The sequence below is a fragment of the Seriola dumerili genome, unplaced genomic scaffold, assembly GCF_002260705.1.
Source record: "Seriola dumerili isolate Sdu_G_001 unplaced genomic scaffold, Sdu_1.0 BDQW01000073.1, whole genome shotgun sequence".
NCBI lineage: Eukaryota > Metazoa > Chordata > Actinopteri > Carangiformes > Carangidae > Seriola > Seriola dumerili.
Genome location: NW_019174328.1, coordinates 5,782,324 through 5,809,236, shown reverse-complemented (window position 1 = coordinate 5,809,236; position 26,913 = coordinate 5,782,324). Strand labels below are relative to the sequence as shown.

The 26,913-nt window shown below is 43.0% G+C and overlaps 2 protein-coding genes across 4 annotated transcripts in view; both read left to right on the top strand.

The window, feature by feature from the left end:
• arid4b (AT-rich interaction domain 4B) overlaps positions 1-22,790 on the top strand; it is a 42,342-nt gene extending 19,552 nt beyond the window's left edge. Inside the window, exons 7-24 of one of the 3 annotated variants that reach the window (XM_022743700.1) lie at positions 9-100; positions 3,283-3,424; positions 4,756-4,835; positions 8,040-8,116; positions 10,098-10,246; positions 10,341-10,413; positions 11,170-11,264; positions 11,400-11,497; positions 11,791-11,989; positions 12,113-12,315; positions 15,448-15,630; positions 16,645-16,729; positions 16,819-16,954; positions 17,168-18,400; positions 18,556-18,666; positions 18,879-19,103; positions 19,414-19,560; positions 20,499-22,790. In XM_022743700.1, the coding sequence (XP_022599421.1) occupies positions 9-100; positions 3,283-3,424; positions 4,756-4,835; positions 8,040-8,116; positions 10,098-10,246; positions 10,341-10,413; positions 11,170-11,264; positions 11,400-11,497; positions 11,791-11,989; positions 12,113-12,315; positions 15,448-15,630; positions 16,645-16,729; positions 16,819-16,954; positions 17,168-18,400; positions 18,556-18,666; positions 18,879-19,103; positions 19,414-19,560; positions 20,499-20,653 (3,483 nt within the window). In that variant the 3' untranslated portion in view covers positions 20,654-22,790. Of the gene's footprint in view, positions 1-8; positions 101-3,282; positions 3,425-4,755; positions 4,836-8,039; positions 8,117-10,097; positions 10,247-10,340; positions 10,414-11,169; positions 11,265-11,399; positions 11,498-11,790; positions 11,990-12,112; positions 12,316-15,447; positions 15,631-16,644; positions 16,730-16,818; positions 17,027-17,167; positions 18,401-18,555; positions 18,667-18,878; positions 19,104-19,413; positions 19,561-20,498 lie in introns of all 3 variants that reach the window. The other 2 variants (XM_022743699.1, XM_022743701.1) reach the window with 2 other exon arrangements.
• An 841-nt stretch (positions 22,791-23,631) lies between these two features.
• LOC111220645 (mitochondrial import receptor subunit TOM20 homolog) lies at positions 23,632-25,559 on the top strand. Its single transcript, XM_022743805.1, has 5 exons — positions 23,632-23,814; positions 24,150-24,196; positions 24,294-24,375; positions 24,470-24,612; positions 24,934-25,559. The coding sequence occupies exons 1-5, from the start codon at positions 23,691-23,693 to the stop codon at positions 24,976-24,978; spliced, it is 441 nt and encodes a 146-aa protein (XP_022599526.1). The 5' UTR covers positions 23,632-23,690; the 3' UTR covers positions 24,979-25,559.
• The last annotated feature ends 1,354 nt before the right edge of the window (positions 25,560-26,913 follow it).

The following is a 26,913-nucleotide window of genomic DNA, read 5'->3' as shown; positions in this document are numbered from 1 at the left end:
CCCCGCAGACACTCGACAGACTCCCCCTCACCAACCCCGAGCACTTTGGCACACCTGTCATGGGCAAGAAGGGCAACCGCGGCCGACGATCGAACCCGATGTGAGTATCGTCCTCCGCCTCTGTACGTCCTGCAGGGCTCATATCAAACTTAATATATGAGAGGTCTGTGAAGCCGGCGGGGAGGGATTTTCTCTGCCGATCCACAGTCATCAGTAACAGGCTCCCCCATTTCTAAGTGTGCTGACAGCAGTTGAACTGAAAGATTTACTCTCATCTCATCCCCTCATAAACAGCCCCTGAGGCCCAGGAGAGGACGGCCTACTCACTTCTTTCAGTTCCTTAATCACACCGGGCTTGGTTGTGTGTATGTGTGTGTGTATGTGTGTGTGTTTGCGTGTGTGTGTGTGTGTGTGTATACTGGAGAGTAAAGTGCGAGCACGACATGGTCCTGCTGAATGTTATCTCTTTTTTTTTTACCTCTCCTTTGACTCAAATGTTCCAGTGGGTGTTTTATGTTCTGATGTGCCTACTCCTGGTAGACTGCAGAGTTTTCATCGGGGAATAGGAACTGCTGAGGGTTTTTTTTGGCACTGGATATAATTGTGGCTTCACTCTGTTATAAAGAGGACACTCTGCTGCATAATCTCATTCTCTGACACCCATTGCTAATGGCACTCAGAGAAAAGTCAATATTACTCTAAACATTGATGCAATATTGACTTGGAGCATTCCCAGCTGTACATTAGCACCTTGGACCAGTTGTCTTCCTGTGCACTAATAGTCTTAACTGTTGAATAACCAGGACTGACAGTGCGGCACAGATTGAGATTAAAACAGCTACATTTCTTGTTGTTATTGTTGTCTTCTGTTTAAAGGAATTTGGGGGATTATACTAATTTGCTTCCTTGATGAGAGTTAGATGTGTGATCTGATGTCTGAATCGTGAAGACAGGAAACAGGGAGAAACAGGTAGCCTGCTTCTGCCAAGAGGTAACACATTATATCTTGTTTGTCAATCGTGAGGTTGCCAGGCAACCAGCAGAGAGACCAAGAAGTCGCTGCTCCAGGCCAAAAAATAGTCCCAACAGATAACCCAACATGTCTTTTTTTTTTTTTTACATTTCAATTTTTGTACTTATTAAACAAATGACATATCACATGTTGATTACTGAGCTTTAGAGGTGCTGGTTGGTGAGGTTTTTTTTTACCTTGTGGATAAAGTCAGGCTTGCTGTATCCCCTTGTTTCCAATCTTCGTGCTAAGCTAAGCTAACCACCTGCTGCCAAGGGACGATGTGGCCAAAAAAATGTTATCACGATAAAAACTTGATAGTGATGATAACTGATCGTTTTTGATAAAGACTAGGAGAAAAATAGATGTTTTGTCATACAGTGTTGTTGCTGAGTACCTCTCCATCGTGGGCTGCCTGTGGGTTGTTCCTTGAGATGCAGCAGTTGTTGGTCATGACTGATGACATGTTGCGTAATCTGAAGGGTGGAAGCAGCTATGAGGATAAAATATGTTTGTTGTATTCCCGCTCTTGGTCAGGGCCGTTTTCCTGCCCAGTTTACACACAATGTTGTTCTGATATTGATTAGACTTAAAGGAAAAAACTGCCAAACTGGTCAGCTGACCTGTCCTTTTTGATAACAGTTTCCTCACCATCTGCATTCATTTTCCTCACTCCACGCTTCTGCTGTTGTTGGTGCAGCCAAACAACACACCTGCTGAATGATTGGTTGTTTGTCACTCATAGCACGCTCCATTATCAAGGGATATGATAGGCTGTGTTTGTGAGCCAGGCAGGGAGCACGCTTGGGATTTATTCATACAACCGATAAGATATCCGACTTTCTATTAAACAATTCTCATCTTGCTACTGATGAAGTGTCTATAGCCGGTACATACCACTATCATTTCATCGCTGCCTCTGGCTCCGTAGTTAACATACAGACATTGGTGGTATCAATCTTTTCATCTAGAAAGTGAATAAGTATATTCCTCAAAATGTCAAACTGTGCTTTTAATTTACTGTTGTAAAGTAAGGGTAACTGTTCAATACTCATGCCTCGTTAAGTTGCTACAGTACTTTGTTTATGTCTTTGATTCACATCACAGCTTTGTTGTTGTTGTTGTTGTTGTTGTTGTTGTTCTTGTAGTAGTAGTAGCAGCCTGGCTGATTTACTGCTCTTGAGTTGTGCCAGACAGTGTGTGTGTGTGTGTGTGTGTGTGTGTGTGTGTGTGTGTGTGTGTGTGTGTGTGTGTGTGTGTGTGTGTGTGCGTACATATATGCACATAGAGCTGTTCTCAGAACAGGCCTAGCGAGGCATAAAAAGAGGACAGAGGATCTGTTTGCCTGCTGGTGCTGCTTGCATGATCGCTGGCTGTCTGTCTCCTCACCGTAGTCGGGGCTCTGCCTCAGCATTAGGATGACTGTCAGGCAGCAGAGATTGAGCCGGCTCATCAATACACTGATCCTAATGAGTGAGCTTATCAGTAGAGCGGACCTTATGTTTTGCTGTGCTACATAATAAGACTAGAAGCTTTTCAGATGGGTTTGTTGTTAGTTGGAGACCTTTGATGTTTTCTAGCTAACGGCAGTTAAATGAAAAGATGATTGGTCAGTAGAAATCTGTATTGAGAAAAACCGGCACACAGAATTTTGTTTCCCTAACCCGTTTATATATGAGTGTGGATTTAATATGAAATGCCAATATCTTTGCAGTGCTGTGAGCAACCAGAATATTTTTCTTTCTTTCCGCTACACTCCTGTGTAAAAATGGAGATAAGTTGGCAGCACTTTTCACAGTCTAATGTCAATACTTTCAACATTAAATGTGATTATGTTCAGGGACATCAACCAGTCCCCATTGTTGGAGAACAGATTTTGATGACATGCAATAGTTTATAACTAACTGCAGCTGGAGACTGGCAAAGGTTTTTGTTCATCCGGCAAATATGAATTGACTCAACCACTTTCATACATTATTCTGAAATAGAGGAGTGGTGTCTATTTTTGATAGGGCTACAACTAATGAATATAAAATATATAAATATATAAAATATTATAAAAATATTACAATTTCGTAAAGCCCAAAGGGGACCAAAAACCCACAGACCAGAACCTAAAAATAATGTTTTAAATCACATTAGAAATGCAGCAAATTCTCACAATTGTGAAACTGCAACTAAGGAATGCTTCACATAGTGATAGTGATGAAAAAGTATGTATACCTTTCAAAAGTGCAGTCCATCAGGTAAACTGTCCTTTTCTCCCACAGTCAAGAAGAAGAATTGTCATCATCTTCCAGTGAGGAAGAGGAGAGCGATCAGCGGCAGAATGAGGATCTGTTCGGCAAAGTCGTCTGTGTGGAGGGGGTCGCCACCGGCGACAAAAAGAAGACCACGTGGTATCCTGCTCTGGTGAGCTAAAAGTCTCCCTTCCTTCACTGCTCTCTGCTCCATCACTGTGGAAAAACAGGGAGCACTGCTGCTAGTCTTCTAGTACACTCACAGCATTGTGCCGTTTCATCTAAACGCCTGCTTATGTAACCTCAGCACACTGCAGGATTACTGTATTGCATTTCATCCACCATGAAATGCTGAAAATATGCATGATGTTGCAGTTACAATAGCTGGTTTCTATAAATAAGAGAAACTTTCTGCAGCAGCTGCCTGACTTCTGTAGATTGAAGAATTTCAGAGAGCAGCTCGACTCTTATTTTAGAGGGGAATGATATGACTTGTTTTCCCTGATGTGTGCAACAGTGCTGCACAAACACTGGTTAGATGTTTTCAGTCTGTTCCAACCCATTTCTCTCCACCCAGCCTTAACTCTCAGCCACTGTTCGCACACAATGAAATGGTGACAGGCGTTGTTTGTTTATGTAAGTGTTAAAAGTATAACTGAGAGAATGGGAGAGGGTGGGGAAAGCTGTCCCTTTAACAGTGTAGTCAGCAGGGCCCCGCCTCCAGGGTTTGTTGTTCTTGGCTGGCTGTGGACTGAGCTCCATGCTGCCTCCCTGTGACAGCCCAGAGAAGTACATTACACAGTAGCCTGTCATTGTTTACACTGTGACCATATGGCAGAGGGGTGGAGTTGTACTCTGGTAGATGTTTCACATCTGTAACAAACTGTGTGCTCTGCTCTTAAATGTCCTAATTAAACAAAAGTCAAAGAAAACAGGTCTGTCTGTGTGAGCTCAGTGCTTTCATTTGCACATTTGCAGCTCAGCATATGCGTCAAAAAGGGAAATGATGTCACAGAGCAAACGTGAGTCATAGCGGTCAAGTAAAGGCATCATCCACCCTGCCAGTGTGTGTTTGTGTGTGTGCAGCATACACAGAGAGAGTGTGAGCAAGAAGGCAGAGTCCTGTTGGAAATCAGATCTCCATAACGGCAGTGCTGCCTCCTCTGGGTTAAACCCTGGCACTGGAACTGGAACAAGTCTCACTGTTGTGCTCCTCAACTCCAGTAAACAGCAGCAGCACATGCTGCCTGCCCCCCCACCCCCACCCCGCACACATCACTCCTCATCTCTCCCGCCTCTTTGTCTTTGTTTCGTAGACACCATATTTTGTAATCCATCAGTGTGGCCTTTTGCTGAAACTACTTCAGTCATTGACTCATACTCTGACACCCCCCTCCCCTCCCTTCCCCTCACACACACACTCACATATACACACATACACACACATACACACAGTACCACCCCGTCTGACCTATTAACTGTCTCTTGTTTCTATGCAACAAGGTTATCTCCCCGGACTGTCATGAAGACGTGACTATGAAGAAGGACAACATCTTCGTCCGTTCTTTCAAGGATGGAAAATTGTGAGTCATTACTAATGTGCTAAAAAAACACTTTTGTGAAGCAGAGCTGCATTAATGATTATCAGTAGGTTTTTGTTTTGTAATATTGACATGATTAATAAATTAATAAATGATGTTTTCAGCTAAATATTAATCAGTAAAGGTCTGATTTCTGCTCACTGATTTGTGATTTGTAGCCAAGAAAAAAAAGATTAAGTGGAATTCAATTCACAGTGAGGGGAAAAACAAGCAATCTTTTGATAAAAAACATACACAGCAAATGATTGGCGTCTTCACTGATAAATTACCTAAGTTGTCCCTTGATTATTTTTCTTTAAATCTATTAATCAACCTCTCATTTAGTACCAGTGTAAAACATCCCCCATTAGGAGTCTTTGAATAAGTGGTTTTTAATGGGATACATGTGCAGTGAACCTTTGCATGAGGATGAAGCACATGCACAGGGAAATGCTTGTGCACTTTATTACACACAATATGCATGATATGAGGATAATATTTGCAAATATATTAATTTACAATTTTATTTCTTTATTTCTTTTGCTTCTCCTTGCCTTTTTATATATTGATACTTCCAGTACTGTAATGTGGTTCCCACTCATAACAAACATCTGTTTTACAACTATTCTGACTAACTTGACTAATTAATAGTGCATGTTTAAAAAATGTATTAAAATATCTATGGTACATTTATAGATTATAAACGCTCCCAACAAGAGTTGAGATGTGCTGGGTTTTGTTGTTTTTATTTGTCCTCAGGCTGTTAGTTACTGGTGAGGTAAGGTGGTGTTGCTTCCCCGCAGCCTGCCCACGGCGTGGAACCACACAGCCGGATTGTTTTATCTGTGGCAAAGAGAGGAATAAATCCAGTCAGGAGTCTGCGCTCAGCTGGTCGTTTAGAAGCAGGCCGTAGCCCACACTCAAATTAATCTGGTGTTTACTCGCCGCTCCAAAGGACTACCTTACTGTCTGTTTGAATTCCACTGGCGATATAGCAGCCTTGAGTCTGCGTTCCTTTATAGATATCCAGCGTAACTCATCAGCATGACCCTTAATCTGCAGCTGAGGACGTATTCGTAGCACAGGAAGTCTTATCGCTTGTATTTTGGCTAATAGTCAGGTGAAGGGTATAGTCGATGAGGCGGATAAGATAAAGAATGATGAATCAGAGAAGAAGTGGGAGTCATATACTAGTGAAGTATTTCCTCTCTGAGCGCGGTGCCCTGTGATGGTTTTTGTTGCAAATTAAATCACTCGGTAGCCTTAGTCTTCCTTTCTGCTTTGTAGCAATTTGATTTCACTCAGTGAAATCAGCATAGTGTATCCAAGAGTGGACGCAAGAAATAATAATTTAAAACGTCGGAAAATCCATATCATTGTTAATGAGATTTTCAGGTTTGTTTTTGCTCCAATCTTTTGGCTTTTATGTGGATGGAATAACAAAGATGAGAAAGGCTGATCATTACTGTTACTCGTGTGTGATGTGATGTATCACTCTGATCCATCAGGCATGTCTCTTTGTGTTATGCGACAGTTCGATCAATCACAGGTCTTGCAAGGGGTCCATGCAGAAACAAATTTATAGTAAGACAGAACACAGCTTTTTAACACAGTTCACCACATGTATAGTTTTTCACATGCGTCAACACCAACTCCAGACTGTCTATACCCTCTTTTCAGCAATGTTACAGCTCCATTCCCTTCAGCCTTTTGTGTGCATACACTGTTTTCAAGTGCTTTTCCACACAGACCCACACACACAGACTCCACTTGTCATTGTTTGTTATTGTACTTTTTATCATTTATGTCAGCCTCTTCTTGTCCATTATTACCAAGTTATTCTAACTCACTGCTCCCTGTGTGATTTTTGTTTATTGAAGAGGGGTCACATCCATAAGCCATGTGACCTCTGCTGCACCGCGCCGGGATCAGCGTGTCCACTTTCCTCTGGAGAGCGTGGTATTGTTAGTGATAACCATTCAGCGTGCCTTTCAAAAACAATGGCTTCGGAAAACTTTTTTTTTTTTTTTTTTTTTTTTAGGGATAACAAGGTCATATCCAGAGGGGAGACGGGAGTTGTCAGGAAGTGGTTATTCTTATTTAGTCAGATCTGGTTACCGTAGTAACAATGGAAACAGACGCTGTTGCTGTTTTTTCTTTTTTTCTTTTTTTTTTTTAGCTGGCTGGCAAACTTGTCAGTGCCATTGACGTGCACAGAAAAAAATACAGCTCGATCATTGTGTGTGGGTTTGTAACTCAGACTTTCAGAATCAGCTAAACAAAACGAGGCTCCAAACTGCATGTCCGTGTCATGTTTACAGCTGAAACAATTAGTTGAGTCACTGATTAAATAATTATTAAACTCTGACCCAGCATGGCTTTAGGGATGACAACGTTAGATGTTGAGTCAGTTGTGTGTGTGTATACATACATGTACATGCACAGAGTGGGGTCCAAAAGTCTGAGACCACTTCCCCATTCAGCTTCAGCTGTTTTAGTGCTAATTCACTCTTAGTCTTGTTTATCTTTTTGGAAAATAATCTTTGCACCATTTATATACACACAAGTGTGTCGGTGAACCAGTGCCACTCTAATAACACACCCGACATAATTTTAGAAATGAAAATTTATAGGAAATATCATTGGATCAAGCTGTTTGTTTTCTATGAGCTGGATTAGCTACAATGAACTGTTGATTTAAATTCACTTCATGGCAAATCTAGTCATTGGATCAGCTCAGCTGCCTACAGATCCCACAGAAAATCGTCTCTCTGGCACAGCAGCCAACTGCTTTCAGCTTACAAGCTCCACTGATCCATCTATCTGCCAAATCACCGACACTTTGCCCAGCTGCTGCAGAGATGTTGCAAGAAAATGGGCTGTGAATGCAGTGATGACTGTTCATGTCTGCTCACATTTTCACAGGTTGTTGTTGGTGCTGTGCTGTAACTTTAGAAAGTTCAAGGGCACATCTGTCTCTGATGTGTGTTTGAATTAACAAGATTTTAGGGTGGTTTCTCTTTGCTGCTGCACATTTTACTTTTATAATTGTCCTTTTGTTTCAGGAAAACAAAATTCTGCATAGATTTTGGCTTGCGCACTACTTTTACTTACAGTCACAGAACCTTGGTGTAGGAACATTCAGTACGCTATCATCCACACTATCATTTTTGAACACATTTTAATCAGAGTGTCTGTGTTTTGCAGTTACATGGTGCTGCGAAAGGATGTCCGCGAGATGAACAGCGATTGTCCTCCAAAAGCTGACGCAGGGCTCAAACCAGGTGAGTTCACAGTAAACCTTTGAGAGGTGAGTCTTACAGCACGGGTGCATCGCGCGTATCTAGTCCCCAACATCTGTGAGCTGGTCTGAGTGTTGACACACTTGGCAGGAAACGCTCAGAGAGTGGGTTACAGCGAGGCAGACTGGAGAAAGAGAAGTTTCGTTTTTGTTCTGGGGAATGCAGCGGTGGAGAGCGCCTGTCACTGTGGAGTCTATTTTTATTTGAAGCCCTCATCAGGCTTTTTATATAGTGCCCCCGTTTTTCTGCTGCAGTGCTCTTACTCTCTCATAATTACAGTTAGGAGACAGCTTTGTGTTATCCCAGTCTTGGTATTCACAGGTGGTTGACTCACAACTCTGATATTTTCCGCATTACAAAAGCGTAAAACAAGCATCTGCCAAGGTGGTTAGATGCTACTTAAGCCCACCTGTGACATTGTGGCTGAATGCTTCTGCTGCTCTGCATCAATGCAAATGCTCCTGACAGATTTCCATGCTGCTTTCTTCCATTGCTGCTTTTTTTCATGTTTATGTCAAACTGTGTTTTTGTATACAGGTTTATTACTTTCAGAGTTAAACAATAACAGTTGTATTAACTTTTCTTTAGCAAAGTAGTGTTTATAAAGCAGTACTCATTGTCAGTTTTAGTATTTAGTATTCAGACCCCTTTCCTTTTTTCACATTTTGTTGCAGCCTCATGCTAAAATTGCTTCAAAAAATGCTTCATTTTTTCTCTCATCAATCTACACTCAATATCCCACAATGACAAAGTAAAAACAGAACAGAACGCCGGCCGCCTGGCGATTCTGAGCAACTGGGGAGAAGGGCCTTGGTCAGAGAGGTGACCAAGAACCTGACAGTCACTCTGGCTGGACTCCTGTGTGGAGATGGAGTGACTGCAGTGATGGTTCTCCCTCTGGAAGTTTCTTCCAACGATCTGGGCTTTATGGCAGAGTGGCCAGTGGCCTCAGGTCTAAGTGTCATGTCTGGAGGAAACCAGGCACCGGTCATCATCTGCCCAGCGCCATCCTGACGATGAAGCATAGTGGTGGGCGCATCGTGCTGTGGGGTTGTTTTTCAGCGGCAGGGAGTTTGAGACTGGTCAGGGTTCAGGGATATCTGAAAGGAGCAAAAATACACAGATATCCTTAATGAAAACCTGGTCCAGAGCACTCAGCACCTCAGACTCTGCCATAGGTTCACCTTCCAACGGGACAATGACTCCAAGCCCACAGCCAAGACAATGCAGGCGTGTCTTCGGGACAACTCTGAATGTCCTCGAGTGGCCTAGCCAGAACCCTGACTTGAACCCATTCGAACATCTCTGGAGAGACCTGAAAATGGTCTGTCTCCAACCAACCTGAAAGACAGAAAAGACAACCTGCAGAGAAAAATGGCAGAAAATCCTCAAATCCAGGTCTGCAAAGCTCATCGCATCACACCCAAGAAAACTCAAGGCTGTAATTGCTGTGAAAGGTGCTTCAACTATGTACTGACTAAAGAGTCTGACTACTTAATACTCAATGGGATATTTCACTTTTTACCTTTCTAATCAATTTGTTAAAATTCAGTTTTTGCTTTGTCATTATGGGATATTGAGTGTAGATTGATTGTTTGATTGGGTCACTACTGGAATCACACCCCACACCCAGTGGGTGTTATGAGGTTTAAATAAAAGAAGGAAAGACTTAAATTTAGAATAACAACCTTGAGTTCTGTTGATTCATCACATCGTTTAAACTTCATGTGCAAGATGTGAAGAGCAATCGGATTCAAAAATCTTATCTGTGTTTACTTAGCCTGGAAATGGTTCTGTCTTTGAAAAATGATCCAGCTTGAGTTTTACAAGCTCAGTTTTCTAGATAACAGCGGCAGGGAATGATGGGCAGCGCTTACTGTGTGTGGTTAACATGTTATAATGCATTTTCTGTGTGTGTGTGTGTGTGTGTGTGTGTGTGTGTGTGTGTGTGTGTGTGAGACAGCGCTGGACGCAGCCCTCGAGTTCCAGCAGCAGCTGGTCGTTCCCAGCACCTGGAAGACAGAAGTGAAAGAGGAAAGTTCGAGCAGTGAGGAGGATGATGAGGATGAAGAGGAGGAGCAGGAGGAAGATGCCAGCGGCGAAGAGGAGGAGGTAGTGGTGTGAGCCGTGCACATGCTCTTATCTCTTCAACCTCAGAGTAAAAAAAAAAAAAGCTCCTCAAACTGTCCTGTTTCCTCTCTTGCAGGAGGAAGTGGAGCCGTTCCCAGAGGAGAGGGAGAACTTTCTGCAGCAGCTCTACAAGTTCATGGAGGACAGGGGTGAGTCCACAAAGCCGATGTTTACGGACACATTTCATTCCTCTTAAACGTGTCTTTTGAATGCAGTACGTTTAGGGCTTTGCTTTAGGTGCAGCTTTGGAATGAAATACAGTGACAAATTCTTCACACTCAAGAGTTTAAAAAAAAAAAAATCTGTATTTTCTGCCTTTTATGCCACACCTCTTACAATCCCAAGTCTGTACCCATACCTCATTGAGCTCTACAGCCTTTCAGCTGTCTAGATAACTCTAATATTGATTATGTGTAGTTTCATAACTTGAAGAGCAATGATGGAAAGTAGAAATAATCAGCTCAAGAAATTTGAGGTACCTTTACTTGACTTGAGTATTTCTTTTTCATGCTACTTCATAAATATGATGAACTATTATTAAACTGTTGGTAGAAATCAACTTAAAAGTACATAAAATAGTTACAGTTAGCCTATTTATATTTATATATTTTATATGTATAAATATAATATATATAATAATATATATATATAAAATATATTTGTATAAACATAATTTATATTTATTATATATATATATTTTTTTTTTTAATTTATATAAAATAAATATTTTTTTGCATTATGAGAACTTTAACTTTTGATACATTTTGCTAATAATACGTGCAGACTGAATTTATTCCATCACTGTTGAAAATCAGTTCCATGTAGCTTTATAAAAAATTCCGCACTGCCTCACTCCGTCTAATTGTATCTACCATGTCAACCCGCTCTGCGTATCTCCTGCTCAGGAACCCCCATCAACAAGCGGCCTGTGCTGGGCTACAGGAACCTGAACCTGTTCAAGCTCTACAGGCTGGTGCACAAGCTGGGAGGCTTTGACAACGTGAGTGCCGCTTTGACAGCAATTCCTCTTAGTGTGGCTCCACGCTAAGAGGAATTGTCTCTTAGTGTCAAAACTCGTCCCGTTTGACGTTGACTGACTGCAGAACTGTCTTCTTCTGTGTCCATGTTTGAGCAGATTGAAAGTGGCTCCGTTTGGAAGCAAGTCTATCAGGATCTGGGGATCCCTGTGCTTAACTCAGCCGCTGGCTACAATGTCAAATGTGCTTACCGCAAGTACGTACAGGTGCTGCCTCCACAGCTCCTCAAAGCTATTATCTCAGTCTGGCAGATTGTTTTGTTTCTGTAGTTTTTGACCAAAACTGACATGCTGTTTGTACCTGCTTTACTTTTTAATGGCCATTTTTAATACTTTGCTTCCTTCTTTTAGCAAATTCTTCAAGAACAAATTGACTTTTATCTTTGCATTAACTCTTAGCAGTGCAGGTGTGTTTGATGTTTGAGAGGAGCAGTGAAGTCACACAGGGCGCTCTTCTGGCTATGTTGACGAGGAATGTGTTATCATGCAGGTACTTGTATGGATTTGAGGAATACTGCACTTCCACTGCCATCACCTTCAGGATGGACCTCCCTTTGAAGCAGGCTCCCAAGGGGGAGGTGAAGCCTGAGGGGGAGACAGGAGGAGCAGCTCCCGCGTCCTCCAGCTCAGAGGAGCAGAAAGCCCAGGCGGACGGAGAGCCTTGCAGTGCTCAGTCTGTAGTCTGCAAGGTGCATTGCCCTAATTTTTTATAATTATTTTTTATTCTTCTGTTTACCCAAACCTTTACTTTAAAGTAATTACTGCAGACCACCCATATATGTGTTTATATTAAAAGCATCCCTCTCCCTCAGGAGGAGAAACCCGATTTGACCCGAAGCAAAATGGAGTCAGAACCATCAAAAACGGAGGGAAAGGACAGCACGAATGACGAGGACGACGAAGAGGATGCTGCCCACAAGGGAGATGCAGACGAGGGCTCATCGACAGCTCACCTCGGAGCTGAGAACATGAAACAGGAGTGTGACGAGGAGCAGGAGAGCAAGGACAACTCTGGGTAGGTGGTCTGAAAGGATGGTCCCTCCACCAGGGTGGTAAAAAAAAAAAAGTATATATATATATATATATATACAGTATATATATATATATATACGTGTGTGTGTATATATGTATATATATACACATATATCCTCATGGCACAAACGCAAGCTCCATGCAGGGCCCCCTGCAGGGCTCCTGCATGGTGAAGCTGTGTTGATATTTAATCTGGCCTTCAGTATTTCAAAAGTTGCTCCAGACAAAAAGACCTGAGGCGTTCACTTTCCTTGGTGGCTGTAAAAACCTAAAAGACCATTGGCAGATGAGAAGCAGTGATCCTTCTGACCTTAATGATACTAATACGCAATATACCCACAATCCACCTCTACCTGCTAACCAGAGAGAGGCAAGCGCTCCTCTCTCTCTCTCTTCTAACTAAGCTCTTACCCACTGCCCTCTGTGCTATTATTATTTCTTGCGGCTTAGTCGGCATCAGCTGGCAGAGACATCTTAGAGCACCAAAGCCTGACTGCTACCTTTCACCTGGCATGTCATGCTGTGCTCTGTCTCTCTGTCTCTCTGTCTCTCTCTCTCTCTCTCTCTCTCTCTCTCTCTCCCTCTCTCCCTGTCTCTGTCTGTCTGTCTCTCTCCCTGGCTGGGACTGTTTGACCGTGGCCAGCCTCAGCTCATTCAGTGCACACAACATGGCTGTGCTCTTCTTGATTTCTCCCCTTTCCTGAATTCTTTATCTCTGTCTCTCTGACCCCTCTTCCTGTCTTCTCTCTCATTTTTTGGCTTTTTGATGTTCAGCTTTATTAAATGTTCCATGTGTGTGTGTGTGTGTGTGTGTGTGTGAGTGAGAGAGAGTGTGTGTGTGTGTGTGTGTGTGTGTGTGTGTGTGTGTTGTCACTGATGCATTAGCACACTAGATGCAAGATAGTGCTTCAGAGGCAGTAACCTTTTAGAGGAAAAAAGGAACTTAATGTGTTGATACATGTTTGTTCTGGGTAGTTGAATTGTTTGGTCTCAGTTAGATGTCGCTTTTCCCCCCCGACTGTTTCCTGTCTGGAGCTTCTAAGCCAGTGTTCTCTGTCGAGTTTAGCGCTGTGTTTGTTCACCCTCCAGTTTGACACTGTGTGTTGAGGTTGTTTGTGCTACTGGGGACCGGCTCGAAGCCGTCATTCTTAGTTTGCTGCTTACTGCTCTACTGTTTTTTGTTTTTTTTTTGTTGTTTTTTTGTGTGTGTGTCGAACTGAAGGATCCTCCAACCTTACAATATCCTGATCATACGTCATTGCTCTTAGTATCCCTCTCTGTGTGGTCTTTTTTTTTTTTTATCACCCATGGCTGCGGGCAAACATACCGTAGGATGCCGATCACCATCACATGTGGACTCTCTGACAGAGGTTCCCCGATCCTTTGGCTTTGTCGGCATGAGTGGTCCTCGCAGATGACGTGAGGGTTTACAGATTCACACAGGCTGGTGTGATCTGATCTGATCTAATCTGAGCTTTCCTCATGATTTCAAACCTGTTTGACGTCTATAGCCTGTTCTCTGGACCACGTTTTCATTCCAGCGGCGGACTCTGTGTGCAGCCGATGAGAGCTAGTTTACAGTGCGCTTAAATGAGAAAATTATGTTTTAATTTATATTAATGATGGTAATTAATTATATAGAGAGAAACTTGTTCTGCAGCAATTGTTAAACTACTGCCTGAGTGCTATTTACATTTTACCTTTTTTCTCTTGATGAAGCACACTCAGCTCCAGCTGTGTTGAAAAAACTCTACAGCCTTTCTTTGTGGCTTCTCGGTGAATATTGATACGAGTAGATTAAGTTTCATTACTCTGGTTCTGAGGAATTTATAGGTCTTGATATAAGTGATGCTTTTAGATCATTTCTGTAGGGCTTAGACTGACGATTATTTTCATTATTGATTAATCTGCTGGGGTTTTTTTTTTTTTTTTTTTTTTTTTTTATTAATCAATGAATCGTTTTTTCTATAGAAAACACCAGAAACGCCCATCAAAAGCTCCAAGAGCCTCAGGTGGCTTCATCAGATGTGGTGTTTTGTCCAAACCCCAAAAAATTAAATGTAAAGACACATGTGAGAACCAGGAAGCAACTAACATTTGGTTGAAAATGACTTAAATGAGTAATAAATTATAAAAAATAAAAAAAAAGATTATCTTCTGACTAATTATCGCAGCTCTAAATTAGTTCTATCTCTGTGTGTGTGTTATAACCGATCTGTGCTCATTTGTGTTTCATGACCATATTGTCACTGCGAGGTGGAGATGGTCTATGAAACTGATCACGTGCAGTGTGTCTTCAACATCAGTTGCCTTTTAGTCGTGAGGGTGGTCCCAGTTTCTCCAGCTGTCACACTTGGACCGCAGCACAGATGAGTGCACCTCCCTCAGTGCGGCCCGTTGAAAATGAGCTGTCGGCAGAAAAGCACGCGCTCTGAGGAGCAGTTTAGGTATGAGAGGGCTCGTGTGGGGCACTGTGACCAAATTGGATCTCGCAGCCATGCTTCCTCTCAACGCTGTGGCCTCGCTTTAAGTTGCCGCCCTGCCTGCCAAGTTGTGCTTTGCCGTGCTAACCTGCCCCTGTGGCCCCTGCGCCTAAACCACTTACTGGCACTACTGCACCGCCCGTACACCCTCCAGCTTCGACATCTCCTGACTGTTTCCCACTAGCTCCTCCTTGTGGCTGCTTTGTTTCTTACAGTGTGTGTGTGTGAATGAGAATCCCAAGTATGTTGTTGTGTGGATACGGGGTTAGATAGAATAACAGTAGTGTTATTTCCCATGCAAGATGATTGATTTTTGCCATGAAAGAATGATGTTTTATCTGCTGAAACACTGCACTGTTCTTTGTCTGGCTTACTGTAAATGATTCAGTTGTTTATCCTGCAGTTTGCTGTAGGTTACACTGGTCTAGGACAAAAAAGGAAAGTTTATGTTTCTGTATAGTTAAGGGCCTAGTGTTGTAACGGGACATGGCAGGCAAGGGTGGAGCAAATTAATTAGAAAACAGGCCTTCAAGCAGCAGGCAGTGAGTTGGGTGGGTGGCTGTGGGTGGGGCTCTGTGGTGTTCAATGGGGGCAGCCTAGGGCCAGGAAGTGCTGAACTGTTTTTCTTGCAGGGATGACAGCAGTCAGGAGGGGGAGGAGGGGGAGGAGTTTGAGTGTTACCCCCCGGGGATGAAGGTGCAGGTGAGGTATGGGCGAGGCCGCAATCTGAAGACGTACGAGGCCACTGTGAAAGAGGCAGACGTGGAGGGGGGAGAGGTGCTCTACCTGGTGCACTACTGTGGCTGGAACGTCAGGTAAGACAGGACCTGGGGAGAAATCACCTAACGTCTATATTCACCCTAAAAAAAAAAAAAAAAAAAAAGAAAAGAAAAGAAAAAAAAAGAAAAAGACATCTCTTAACCTTCAATTCAGCTCACGGGATCACCGCTACATGGGTATCCCCGCAGCAGTAACACATCCCTTCCTCACAATTCTGCTTCATCTAATCCAGTCCCATGGTCAGCACTCTGATTATGGAGAGCACTGGGCCATCTAGTGGCAGAAACAGAACTGAGTTTTGGGTCGGTGTGGATCACTCCTCAGCTTCCCTCACTCAGTTTTGACTGAATCCCCTGTCTGTCTGTCCCCCAGCTGTCTGTCTCTCTACCAAAAATCTGCAGACAGGCTGAGCTTTTACCAATTTAACTCTGGAGTTAACCAACCACTGGTTGTGGTTAAGCAATTTTTTAGATCCTGCACTATGGTATTTGAATGTGAGCTACCCTTCTCTGAATTCTCTGAAAGGCCAACCAAAGTGCTGCTACACTCACCTCTACCTCTCAACCCTCTCCCCCCTCCCCAGTGGGTCAGGGTTAATGCAGTGTTAAGTAGAGTGTTAGGGTACCATGACACAGAGGTTAACTAGTGCAATCAGCATTTCATTGTCTCAATGTTGTTGTGTGGTCCTCTAGCACTCTATAAAAGACAGTGGGATGTTCTCTGCATTGTGTCTGTCGTGTGTGATGTCGTGAAACTTTTCATTTTCCTCATACGACACAAGTAGCACCCTTGGTACTGTCGGAACTTTGTTGAATATGATTTGTGTGGTGGTCGGTGTTAATATTGTTTCTTTCTTCATCGTAAAGGTTTGTCTTTTTCCACATAACACCATGGGATTTCTTCCTTTGCTGTTGAGGCTTATTGTGTCACAGCAACATGTTGGGGTCAGACAGTAGAGGTGTCTGTGTGGTGGGTGGTGTGAGAGACTTTAAGCTCCTTTCAAAGTCCTGAATGATGAAATTGTCTCTTGTCTTTGTACTTGATTTTAGATATGATGAATGGATCAAAGCAGACAAGATTGTGCGCCCCGCCAATAAGAATGTACCAAAAATAAAGCACCGCAAAAAAATAAAGGTACGAGTTTTGTGGAGTTGCAACTTTTTCAGCTTAAGCCTGGTTCAGTGTTATGACGTGAATGACTGACTGTGTTGAAATCCTGACAGAACAAAGCTGAGAGGGAGCGAGACAGGTTGGAGAGGCTGAATGACAGAGAAGTCCTCGGCCCGTCGTCCAACACCAACCGCGTCCCACGCTCCAAATGTGGCCTGAGTCAGGATGTCTTTTCCAAGATGGACGAGGGTGAGGACAAAGGGACTCAGCAGTCTCCAGTCAAGTCTATAGAAATTACTTCTATCCTCAATGGCCTGCAAGGTAGCAACACTCATTAGCGTGTAGTCCTCATGCACACTTACAGCAGATTAGGACTGTTTGACTCTGACTGTTTGAAGTGGTTTATTTATGTCGGTTAATATCCTGCTGAAACTAACAGACACTCTGTCTTGTTTGCTTCAGCGTCTGAGATGTCCACAGATGAAAGTGAGCATGAGGATGAGGAGGGAGAGCATAATGAAGAGGATCGCCCGGGTTGCAGAGGCAGCCTCAGAAAGACCCCACCAGAGCCGGCGCAAACATCAGAGCGTTGGGAGAGCGGGACTCCACCTGAAGGATCCAAATCTTCTCCGGTCTCGGGGAAGAGCCAGGATTCAGCGAGTGCAGAGAGCGCCGACGTCGCAAAACGCAGAAGTCAACCTGAGTTAGAGGGAGAGGTGAGCACCAGGAAGAGAAAATCTGACGGTGCAGCAGAGAGGACCCCAAAGGGCCAATCCAAAGCTAAGACGAGGACCACCAGGAGTGCTGACTGGTTACCTGGAGGCTCTCCCAGGAAGCTGGAGGAAAGAGCGGCCGGGCCCGGGGAGGAGAGGGGGGCGTCGTCAAACAGCAGTTCAGATGAAGAGGGTGCAGCGCAGGCCGAGTCCCAGGCTGAGGAAGGTCAGCGAAGTCGCCCAAAAACCAAAGGTTCCCCTTCTAAGAAGTACAACGGGATGAAGGAGAAGACCAAAACTGGCAGACAAGCGGGGTTCTGGGAGATTCCTGAAAAGAGGGCCAAGACGTCTGGGAACGCAGAGGAAAGGCCGGCTGTCCGCTCTAAAGGACAAAAGGATGTGTGGTCCAGCATCCAGGCCCAGTGGCCAAAGAAAACTCTGAAAGAGTTGTTCTCGGACTCGGACACAGAGGCCGCCAATTCTCCTCCCCCACCTGTACCCTCATGTCTGGAGGAGCCGAGTGTCGAACAGGACGCAGGACCTGAGGATGAAGCGTCAGAGGAGCCGATGGAGAACGACAAACTACAGGAGTTTCCAAGCAGTGGCAGTAACTCTGTACTCAACACGCCACCAACGACTCCCGAGTCCCCCTTGGGAGGAGGCAGCGCTGTGGAAGACTCGGGTCAAGCGCAGCCTTCCTCCCCGCCGCCGTCCACACCCCCCGCCTTGCCTTCAGAGCCGGTTTCTGACGCTCTTCCCCCAGGACCCATACAGGAGGAGGTGGCGGGCGGGCGCAGTGAGACGGACAGCAGCACGGTAGAAGTGGAGAGTCTGGGTGGGGAGCTGCAAGACCTCCCCCAGGATGAAGGGGCAGGTTCCCCCTCAAAGGTGTTTGACGTCAGCCTCTCTTGCAACAGCAGCAGCAGCTGCAGCCTAGAGCTGAGCAGCAGCAGCCAACAGGAGAGCGAGCAGAAGTCCAAAGGTACAAATGATAGCAAATGTTACTATATCATGGATTTTTCAAAGAGAGAATTCATTATTTTTCTTCAGGATGGAATACTACAGAAATACACATCGACAACTCACTCATTTCACAGTCTGCCTGTTCCCTCACCATTTTTCCCTTTTCCTTTGTAGCGTCTGTGAGTCAGAAGCGGCAGAAAGAATCACAGACAGGTGGAGCCTCAAAGAAACACAAGCCAAACCGCAAGAGCCTAGGTGTGCCTCCCAAAAAGAATAGGAAAACAGGTAAGGAGAGCTGCAGAAAGAATTGCTGACACCGTGCTAGCCTTCCTGTTTCCAATCCCAGCAGCACCGTTATCAGCTGTAGGATTTCTGTTTCATATTTACTCATTTCCTGACATGGTGTCACAGGCTTCGGGTGGAAAAGGAAATGAGATTTTATCCGATCATTGTCCATCATTGTCCATCTTTTTCCAATCTTTGTTGTCTTCTCTCAGCCAACAGCAGTGACAGTGAAGACCAGTCTGTTGTTGAGGGTGCTGCCAAATCAACTGCCTCTAAGAGCAACGCATCAGACGTGAAGGCCGCCACCTCGCCCAAGTGTCACGGACGATCCCCCCCCTCGAGCCATAAGTACCACAAGCAGGGCGACGCCGACCACGGCCAGCACCGAGACACCCATGGAAGATCGCCACGTGTGTACAAGTGGAGCTTCCAGATGTGTAAGTGTCACATGGCCAAGTCATCTTTTATTCCACTTTGAAAACACCAGACAATTTGACTTTTTCATCAGGTCCCATTCACATAGTCAAAGTCAGGATCTTCTTTCAGTCTAATTAAAAAGTTTTTACTTCGTGTTAATTTTTTTAAAGGCTTGGGTGTACTGCGCCTTTAATTTAGCACCTCTTTTCTGTTCTGTTGACTAAAGTTGAATTTTATGTATGTTTTTTGTCATCAGTGTGTACATGTGTTTCTGCCCTATTGACACTAAAACCCTAAAAAAAAAAAAAACATCATTTGTGTTGCACCTAGCTGACCTGGAGAAGATGAGCAGTCTGGAGAGGATTTCGTTTCTTCAGGAAAAGCTGCAGGACATCAGGAACCACTACCTCTCCCTCAAGTCTGAGGTTGCCTCTATTGACAGACGACGAAAACGCATGAAGAAGAAGGAACGGGAAAGTGAGTGAGCTCTTTCTTACTTTGGCATTACAGATAACTAGGATTGAGTTGCACCACCTATCATTAACTCCATTCTTAATTTTGTGTATCAGCGCCTTCCTGTGTTTTTAGTAACTGTGAGCCAATTCCATACTAGTGATTTACTGAATCTGCAGCACCATTAAAGGCTAGTAAATACCATATAATATAGTATAAAATATGTGTTTGCAGAGTTAGTGATTGTGCAGTTTAGAATGTGTGTCAAATATCAGATTATGCAAACCTAGCTAATGTTACTTGATTTGTGATTGCCATAACGTTTTTGTATTATGCAGTATGTTGGTGCTATTTTTGTGCTAATTTAGAATATATATATCTTTGTCTTATGTTTGGGGGATAGTCATGCTCTAGGATTTAATAATGTCCTGTTTACATCCCACAAACGAGTACCAGTTACACTTTGGGAAATTGGCACTATTAAAGCTATGCCGAATTAGCTATTAGCAGTTCCACTTGTATGTACAGACAACTGTCACGGGATTACTTTGATACTTAAGAAAACTTAAAAATATGATGATTCTCAGGCATCTTTTTTGTAAGAGTTTTAAGATTTGTGGATGTTTATTCACAGTGCACTTTGAGTATAATGGTGTCTTCAGAAAGTGTAAGTCATCCTGAATTTTTAAGTGTCTGTGTGCTCAGGTTTGACTGAGTTATATTCAGGGTGGGAGACTATGTTCAGCCCCCTGGCTGCTCTGATCTATGTAGCAGTTGCACCTGATGGGTACTGAGTGTAAATATTTAGCAACAACTCATCTGTTAGTAACAACTAATTCAGATTGTGCAACCAATCACTTGCATTATAACGAAGGTAAGATTAAACTTGAAAAGACCTGTATGCTCTCTCCATCTACATGCCTCAAAACTGACCCCAACCAAATCTCGTTTGTGTTTCCCAGGCACGGTGGCTGCGTCCTCTTCATCCTCCTCCTCCTCCTCCTCACCGTCCTCCAGCTCACTGACTGCTGCAGTCATGCTGACACTGGCCGACCCACCGGTGTCATCCTCATCCTCCTCCTCTCAGAACTCTGGGGTATCAGTGGAGTGCAGGTGACAGGACAAACCAGCAAGGAACCACCGCACCAAGCACTTAACCAGCACCCTGGGGTCGCCGCCCCCATTCCCTTCCAACAGAACGGACAACTCAACCTACATACTGTAACTACTGGGGCACAAAAACCAGACCAGAGACAAAAAAAACAAAACAAGAAACAAGCACTATTTTCTATTGACAACTGTTTCCTTGGCAAGCTAATGGCACTTAAGTGCACTTTTATGAAGATTGTGTAGGGGGATGAAATTTGTCAAAAAATATTCAAAATTGTCTTTTGCGCTCTCCTTAATTGAACATTTATAAGAATTGTTTTTGCAAGCAATAATTGTTTCCATTTGATAAAGCTGTATTGGTAAGGGATGATTTCCAGTGAAGACCCCTCTGTGCTCTGTCCTCATAGCTCATGGTGGTGCTGCCTGTGCTCGCCATGTTATCATGGGGAATTAAGAGGAACACTGCCACATTGGCATTAAGGGTGTGTGAAATGTAACTTTGCCACGTTTCTCTGTCCACCCTCATTAAAAAGGCCTTTGTGTGGTTAAACCTCAAGCGGTTGATGACGCTCTTCTCATGTACAGGCTCCGAGGTCCTGTACATGTTTCCATTGATTCATATATGTGGTGTTAGAGAGGGTTTCAGACCATCATAGGTCCACTGACAGCCTCAGTGGATGAATATGGAATGATACTGTAGTGCCTTTTTGTTCTTTTCCATGGGGCACTTTGAGAAAGGACAGCACTTTTGTTCCTGATCCTCTTCTCAAATGAGAGGGTCAGCTGGAATAATGTGTCCCTTACAAAAGACTGGAGAATGCTGTATGAGTGAGCAGGCAGTGAAGGGCTGAGTCTGACAGATAATGGTGGTTTTTATCAGCATATGGTAATATTTAAGAATTGTAAAAGCAAGAACTCCTATACTGGAACACCTGTAATCTACTACTGAATACTCATCCAGCTTGGTTACAACTATTGAGTTTGGCAGTATAAAATGTGCAATGATGGAGCTGGTGAATGCAATGGTCACATTACTTCACTTCATCAGCCTTTTAAAAGCCCATCTGCTTTATTTTTTATTATGTTTTCATCACCCATACAACCCCCCTCCCCCCAGTCCCATCGTCTTCACTGAAGATTTGATGGTGCACATCTGCAACTGGATCAAGTTAACTTGAAGGTCGCCACAGGAGGTATTTACAGCATCAATTCAGTACTGCAAAACACATGAATGAAGCTGAATTCCACGTTTGCAGTGTTTCACACAACATGACATGTTATTTAACTCCATTAAGCTCCATTAAAGAAAGCAACGCATCACTTTCTAATTCTCCTCATGATCAATAATGACATGCCAGCTTCTTCTCATACTCATCCCTACCAAAAACATTTGGTTCTGTTTCCTGTACTATGACCAGATTAAAGGTAAAGATATTGTAAATGTGCATTTATATCATAAAGTGACGTATGCGTATACATTTCTGAAGACATCTCCAGTGTTTCCTTTGTATAGACCCCCTACTGTATGATAACCTGAAGTTGCGTTTTGTTTGGCACTTGTATGTAATTGTATGCTTTTGTTATACATTTGTATATTGAGAAGTGTTTTGAGTCAAGCTATTTAATATCTTGCACTGTTAATAACATGTACTTTTCTGTACAGACAGTTTTACGGTTTTAACTGTAGTTTGAGTGTAAATACTGAGGGTTACAGCATGTTTGTTCTCCCCCTTTGTCCTCATTCTTTTCTCTTGTAGGAACAGATTTCTTTGAGTTTGTTTATGTCGTTCTGTTCTGCCTCTTTCATCAGTTTCAGTAGTCATTTATTTTTCTTTCTTCCTCTTTTTTTTAATTTCATGTTTTGCTTTAGTTTGTATTCTGTTTTGTTTTTCTATAGCTTACGCTTGTAAGAGGAGAATGTTGGTTTTTGGATGTGGCTGATCTATGGCCTGAAGCTAAAGCTGTATGAACCTGTATATGGAAAATGGTCTGATCATAGATAAAGAGAAAGTAATGGAGCTTATTGAAAAATGCTCAATAGTATTTATTAGGCTCATCTGATGATGGTCATTGTGTAATTTATTGTAAAAATGTAAGCAAAGCAGAAGCCTCTGTTTGAAATAAATGCCATAGTTTGTGAAGTACTCAGTGTGTCTGCTGCATCAGTGGGGGAAACCTTTACTCAAGCAATGTACTGAGGTATAATTTAGAGGTATTTTTTTATTTTACTTTAATATTGCTAGTTTATTATACTTCTACTTTTGCTCTTACTACTTTACAGCAGGAATATATTGAACTTTTGACTCCACTACCTTTATTCGACTAATATATTTACAGTATAGTGAAATAATGTAATTATTTTGCAGATAGTTTCTACATATAAAACATGAAAAGTTTATAAAATGTGATGTATTGACCCAACAGTACATATAAAGTAAAGTTCGCAACTACAAGTAGTTGAAATGATCTCCACCTTGACCAAACATAATATTAAAATACTGCCGGCACATCGTAGAATTCAGAATTAGAACTACTTTTGTTTTTGATAATTAAAGTGCATTTTGTTCATGATACTTTTGTGTTTAAACACATATTCGAGATAAAATATTATACTGTACTACTAGCGCTCCATGAATCCCACGTTACCACCATCTCTGAGCCTTATTATTGTGGGTAATTAAAGGTTTGATGTGTGGTAAAATTTTATTAAACAAATTAATTTGGGAATAAACACCGTGTAAGCACAGTATTAGCTAAAGTAATTATGCTGTTAACGCGGGGCACTTTGACACAGACCCTCTTCAACATAGTGAAACTGCTTTTAGTTAATGCTGTGTTATTTTGTAATTGTGTGAGGGGTATTTATTCATATTTACCAGTGAAAATATGATTCTCATCATATTAATACAGAATATCTGGATGTGACGCTTGTAAACGTCGACATTACGTCTTGCGTCATGATTACGTACTTCCTTTGCACTGTGCTAGCTGCTAGCTGGCTAGCCTGCTCTGCTGCGTGCCGTGTCCATGAGTAGTTTCCAGGTATGATGAGCGGCAAGACGAGCGCGGTAGTTGCCGGGGTGTGCGGAGCCCTTTTCGTCGCATACTGTATTTATTTTGACAGAAAGCGACGGAGCGACCCTCACTTCAAGGAAAAGCTACGTGAACGTAAGTGTGTGAGCCTGAGGGAGCAGGGAAAGTGTTAGTTCAGCAGTCCAGTCGCAGCGGGAGCATGTTAGCTTCCTCCATGTGGCACACACATAACCCGGACACTTTATCAAACACTATACTGAATGATAAATCTTCTTTCTAATACACATAGCGTATAGAGTATTCACGTGTAAACTAAGTTAATTTTCCTCAGCTATGTCGCAGTTGATAGGTCAGTCGTGGATGGAACGTGCTTTAGCTAGCAGCTTAACTTGTGACCATGTGTTTGTCGTTTTGTTCAACAGTTAACTAAACATACCAACATCATCTAAAACCACTTTTTTTCCACACAGGTAGACGAAAGCAAAAAGTTTCCAGTGACAGGTCTGGACTGGCAAAGGTAGGATGAAATGGCAAACCATTAATTTCAGATGATTTTTGTTTCTTCCTGAGGCCTAAGTGTGAATTTCTGACCCTGTGGTTTGTTGACTTTGAAGCTGCCTGACCTGAAGGACGCGGAAGCTGTTCAGAAATTCTTTCTGGAGGAAATCCAGCTGGGAGAGGAGCTTTTGTCACAAGGTTAGAGAAATTAAGCCAGCCAACAGTTCTTCTCATGATTTCCAGCCCCATGTTCTCCTTTTAAGGATTGTTTTCGAAACTTTTTCTAATTCAGGTGAATTTGAGAAAGGAGTGGACCACTTGACCAATGCGATTGCAGTATGCGGTCAGCCTCAGCAGCTGCTTCAAGTTCTCCAGCAGACACTGCCGCCTCCAGTCTTCCAGATGCTGCTCACCAAACTGCCCACCATCAGCCAGGTGAGGATATACCCGCATCTCCTGTTTTTATTTATAAATTTAGTGTGATGGTTTGGTGACGGAGCATCCTTAGTAAACCCCCCAGTTGCGATTCGTGGTCTCTGGGACAAGAAAGGGTGCAAGATCAATCTTAGAATTATCCAAAGCTGAGAGCCATGTGTCAGTAGCTCTTGGCTATTTCACCTCTAAGACAGAACATTACAAATAACAACTGCTTGTTGATTTGTTGAAACTGTCAGACATAAGGTTGCTCTTCTTAAATTGCTGCCATTAATTTTTTTGGCACAACCTCTGAAAGATCATTTTTTTTCTGTTTTTCAGCGAATCATCAGCTCCCAGTCTTTAACAGAAGATGACGTCGAATGAATGCGTGTGGAAGCTATTACTATTCCGTAACGGGATTTCGGACACTGATATTTGTGCACTGTTTGGTACGTGTGACTGCTGGTGTGTGTGAGTTGTGAGCCTGATTTATCACACAGTTCTGTGGACATGGAGCCCCCTCTATCACAGCACTCCGAGGTTAAAGAACTTTGTCAAGGTTACGTTTCTGGGAAAGGTTAAATACATTCCATCTTTCTTACATGGTTCCCACCACATCTCATGTTTTCTAGCCTTCTGTTTATTCTATTTATTTCCCTCAAAAGTAATTATCGTTTTGGGGGGTGTGGGCGGGGGGGTTTGCTGATATGTTATGTACAAAATAAAAAACAGTATGTAGATGATTTGTTACATATTGCTGTGCAGTTGATATACATGTGAAATGTGTAAGACTCTCTATACTAAACAGAACACTTGTTTGTGGATTATTGCCATTAAGTTCTGACATTATTCTTGCATGTCAGTTAAATGTTATTTTTATATTCCAGCCTTTCATAGCTGGACATATTTTTCTGTTTAAACTCCCACAATAAAACATGAAAACACAGTTGGAGGCTCTGAGTTTCCATTTGCCAGTAGATGGCAGTAGCAATGCACAAGAAAAAAAAAAATGCATGTACAGTTTTGAAATATGGCATGTGGGCAGTTTTTATCTGCTTGGAGAGCTAGAGAGTCATTTTGCTGAATGGAAAGCGTAATGTGCGTAATTCAAAGGTAAATATAGCTCACAACTTTTTTTCAATAGAAAAGAAATATCAAGATGTTAAATAACACGGAGGAAGGGAATGTAAACTAATCTCATGAGACTTTATTGCTAGGAACCATACATGTAGGTATGTTAGATAAATTGGAGGAGAACAAAAAACCTTGAATCTTGACCTTCAACATGTTCCTGAATCCTTGACACTGGTTAATAAAATACAGATACTGCTAAAACAAAGTTAAATTGCCATCCTGAGAGTATGGTATTTCTGTTTCCAACTAGTATTGAAACACATGAGCCTGTGTGGGTGCACTAAGCCACGGTGTCTTCATTGTGAATGGCTTTATTGTGTTTGCAGGAGAGTGAAAGTGGAGCAGCTCGTAGGGGAAGGGAGTAGGTCTGCTTGAAAGTGTGTCTCTTGGAAGACAAATAGAGCTGTAATTATTTTTATCCCTGTCTGCAGCTGTTTTTCTAACGGCTCTGGCCCAAGCAGCCCGGGCCTTGAGGTTGCCAGGAATTGAGAGCAGGGGGAAAATAGTTTTTCTACATTAGGAATGAAAAATGAAAATTGAACAGGGGCCCAGAAATGTCGAGTGAAGACTAAATGGTAGACACTGTTCCATTTTCCATTAACTCATGCGCTCGCTCTGCAGTCTTTTCTTCAGCACTCCTGCTATTTTGCCATTTGGGGGAAATGGAGAAGCCTGACAAGAGGTCTGCAGAGTGGTCTGGCCCGGAGCATGTGTGTGTGGGTGCGCACGTGCGCACGCGCACACCCACACACAGAAGAAGTGGCTCGTTGTTAATCTGGCCTTTGGGGAGGCAAAGGAGAAAAATAACAGACTATGCTGGAGGCCAGAGGCCGGAGCAGTGGTCTGCTGCTGGCACTGGAGGTAGGAACAGGTTCAGACCCCTCCACACACACACACACACACGCACACACACAGCGTATCACTGGCCTGCTTCTCCTGTAAATAAACACTCAGCTGCTGGCTGTGTGCTGTGTCCCCTGCAGACTGGAGAGAGCTGAGGGGTCACTGAAGGATTCCAGATCAGTGCTGCCTGCTCTGAATGCAGTAAACCAAGTGAAACAGACTTTGACACAAGGCCATGACGTGCTTCATTTCAGCATGACACAGCAAATCTTTTGTTTTAGACTAAGACGGAGCCTGCTCTGTGTCCCAAGTGCTCAGTAGAATCTTAATGTAGTCTATTAG

Excerpts from the sequence above, each read along its gene's own strand:
- LOC111220645 (XM_022743805.1), top strand. The coding sequence starts at position 23,691 with ATGATGAGCGGCAAGACGAGCGCGGTAGTTGCCGGGGTGTGCGGAGCC. Across the intron at positions 24,197-24,293 it reads ACAGGTCTGGACTGGCAAAG|CTGCCTGACCTGAAGGACGC; the intron begins GTAGGATGAAAT and ends TTGACTTTGAAG. Across the intron at positions 24,613-24,933 it reads AACTGCCCACCATCAGCCAG|CGAATCATCAGCTCCCAGTC; the intron begins GTGAGGATATAC and ends TCTGTTTTTCAG.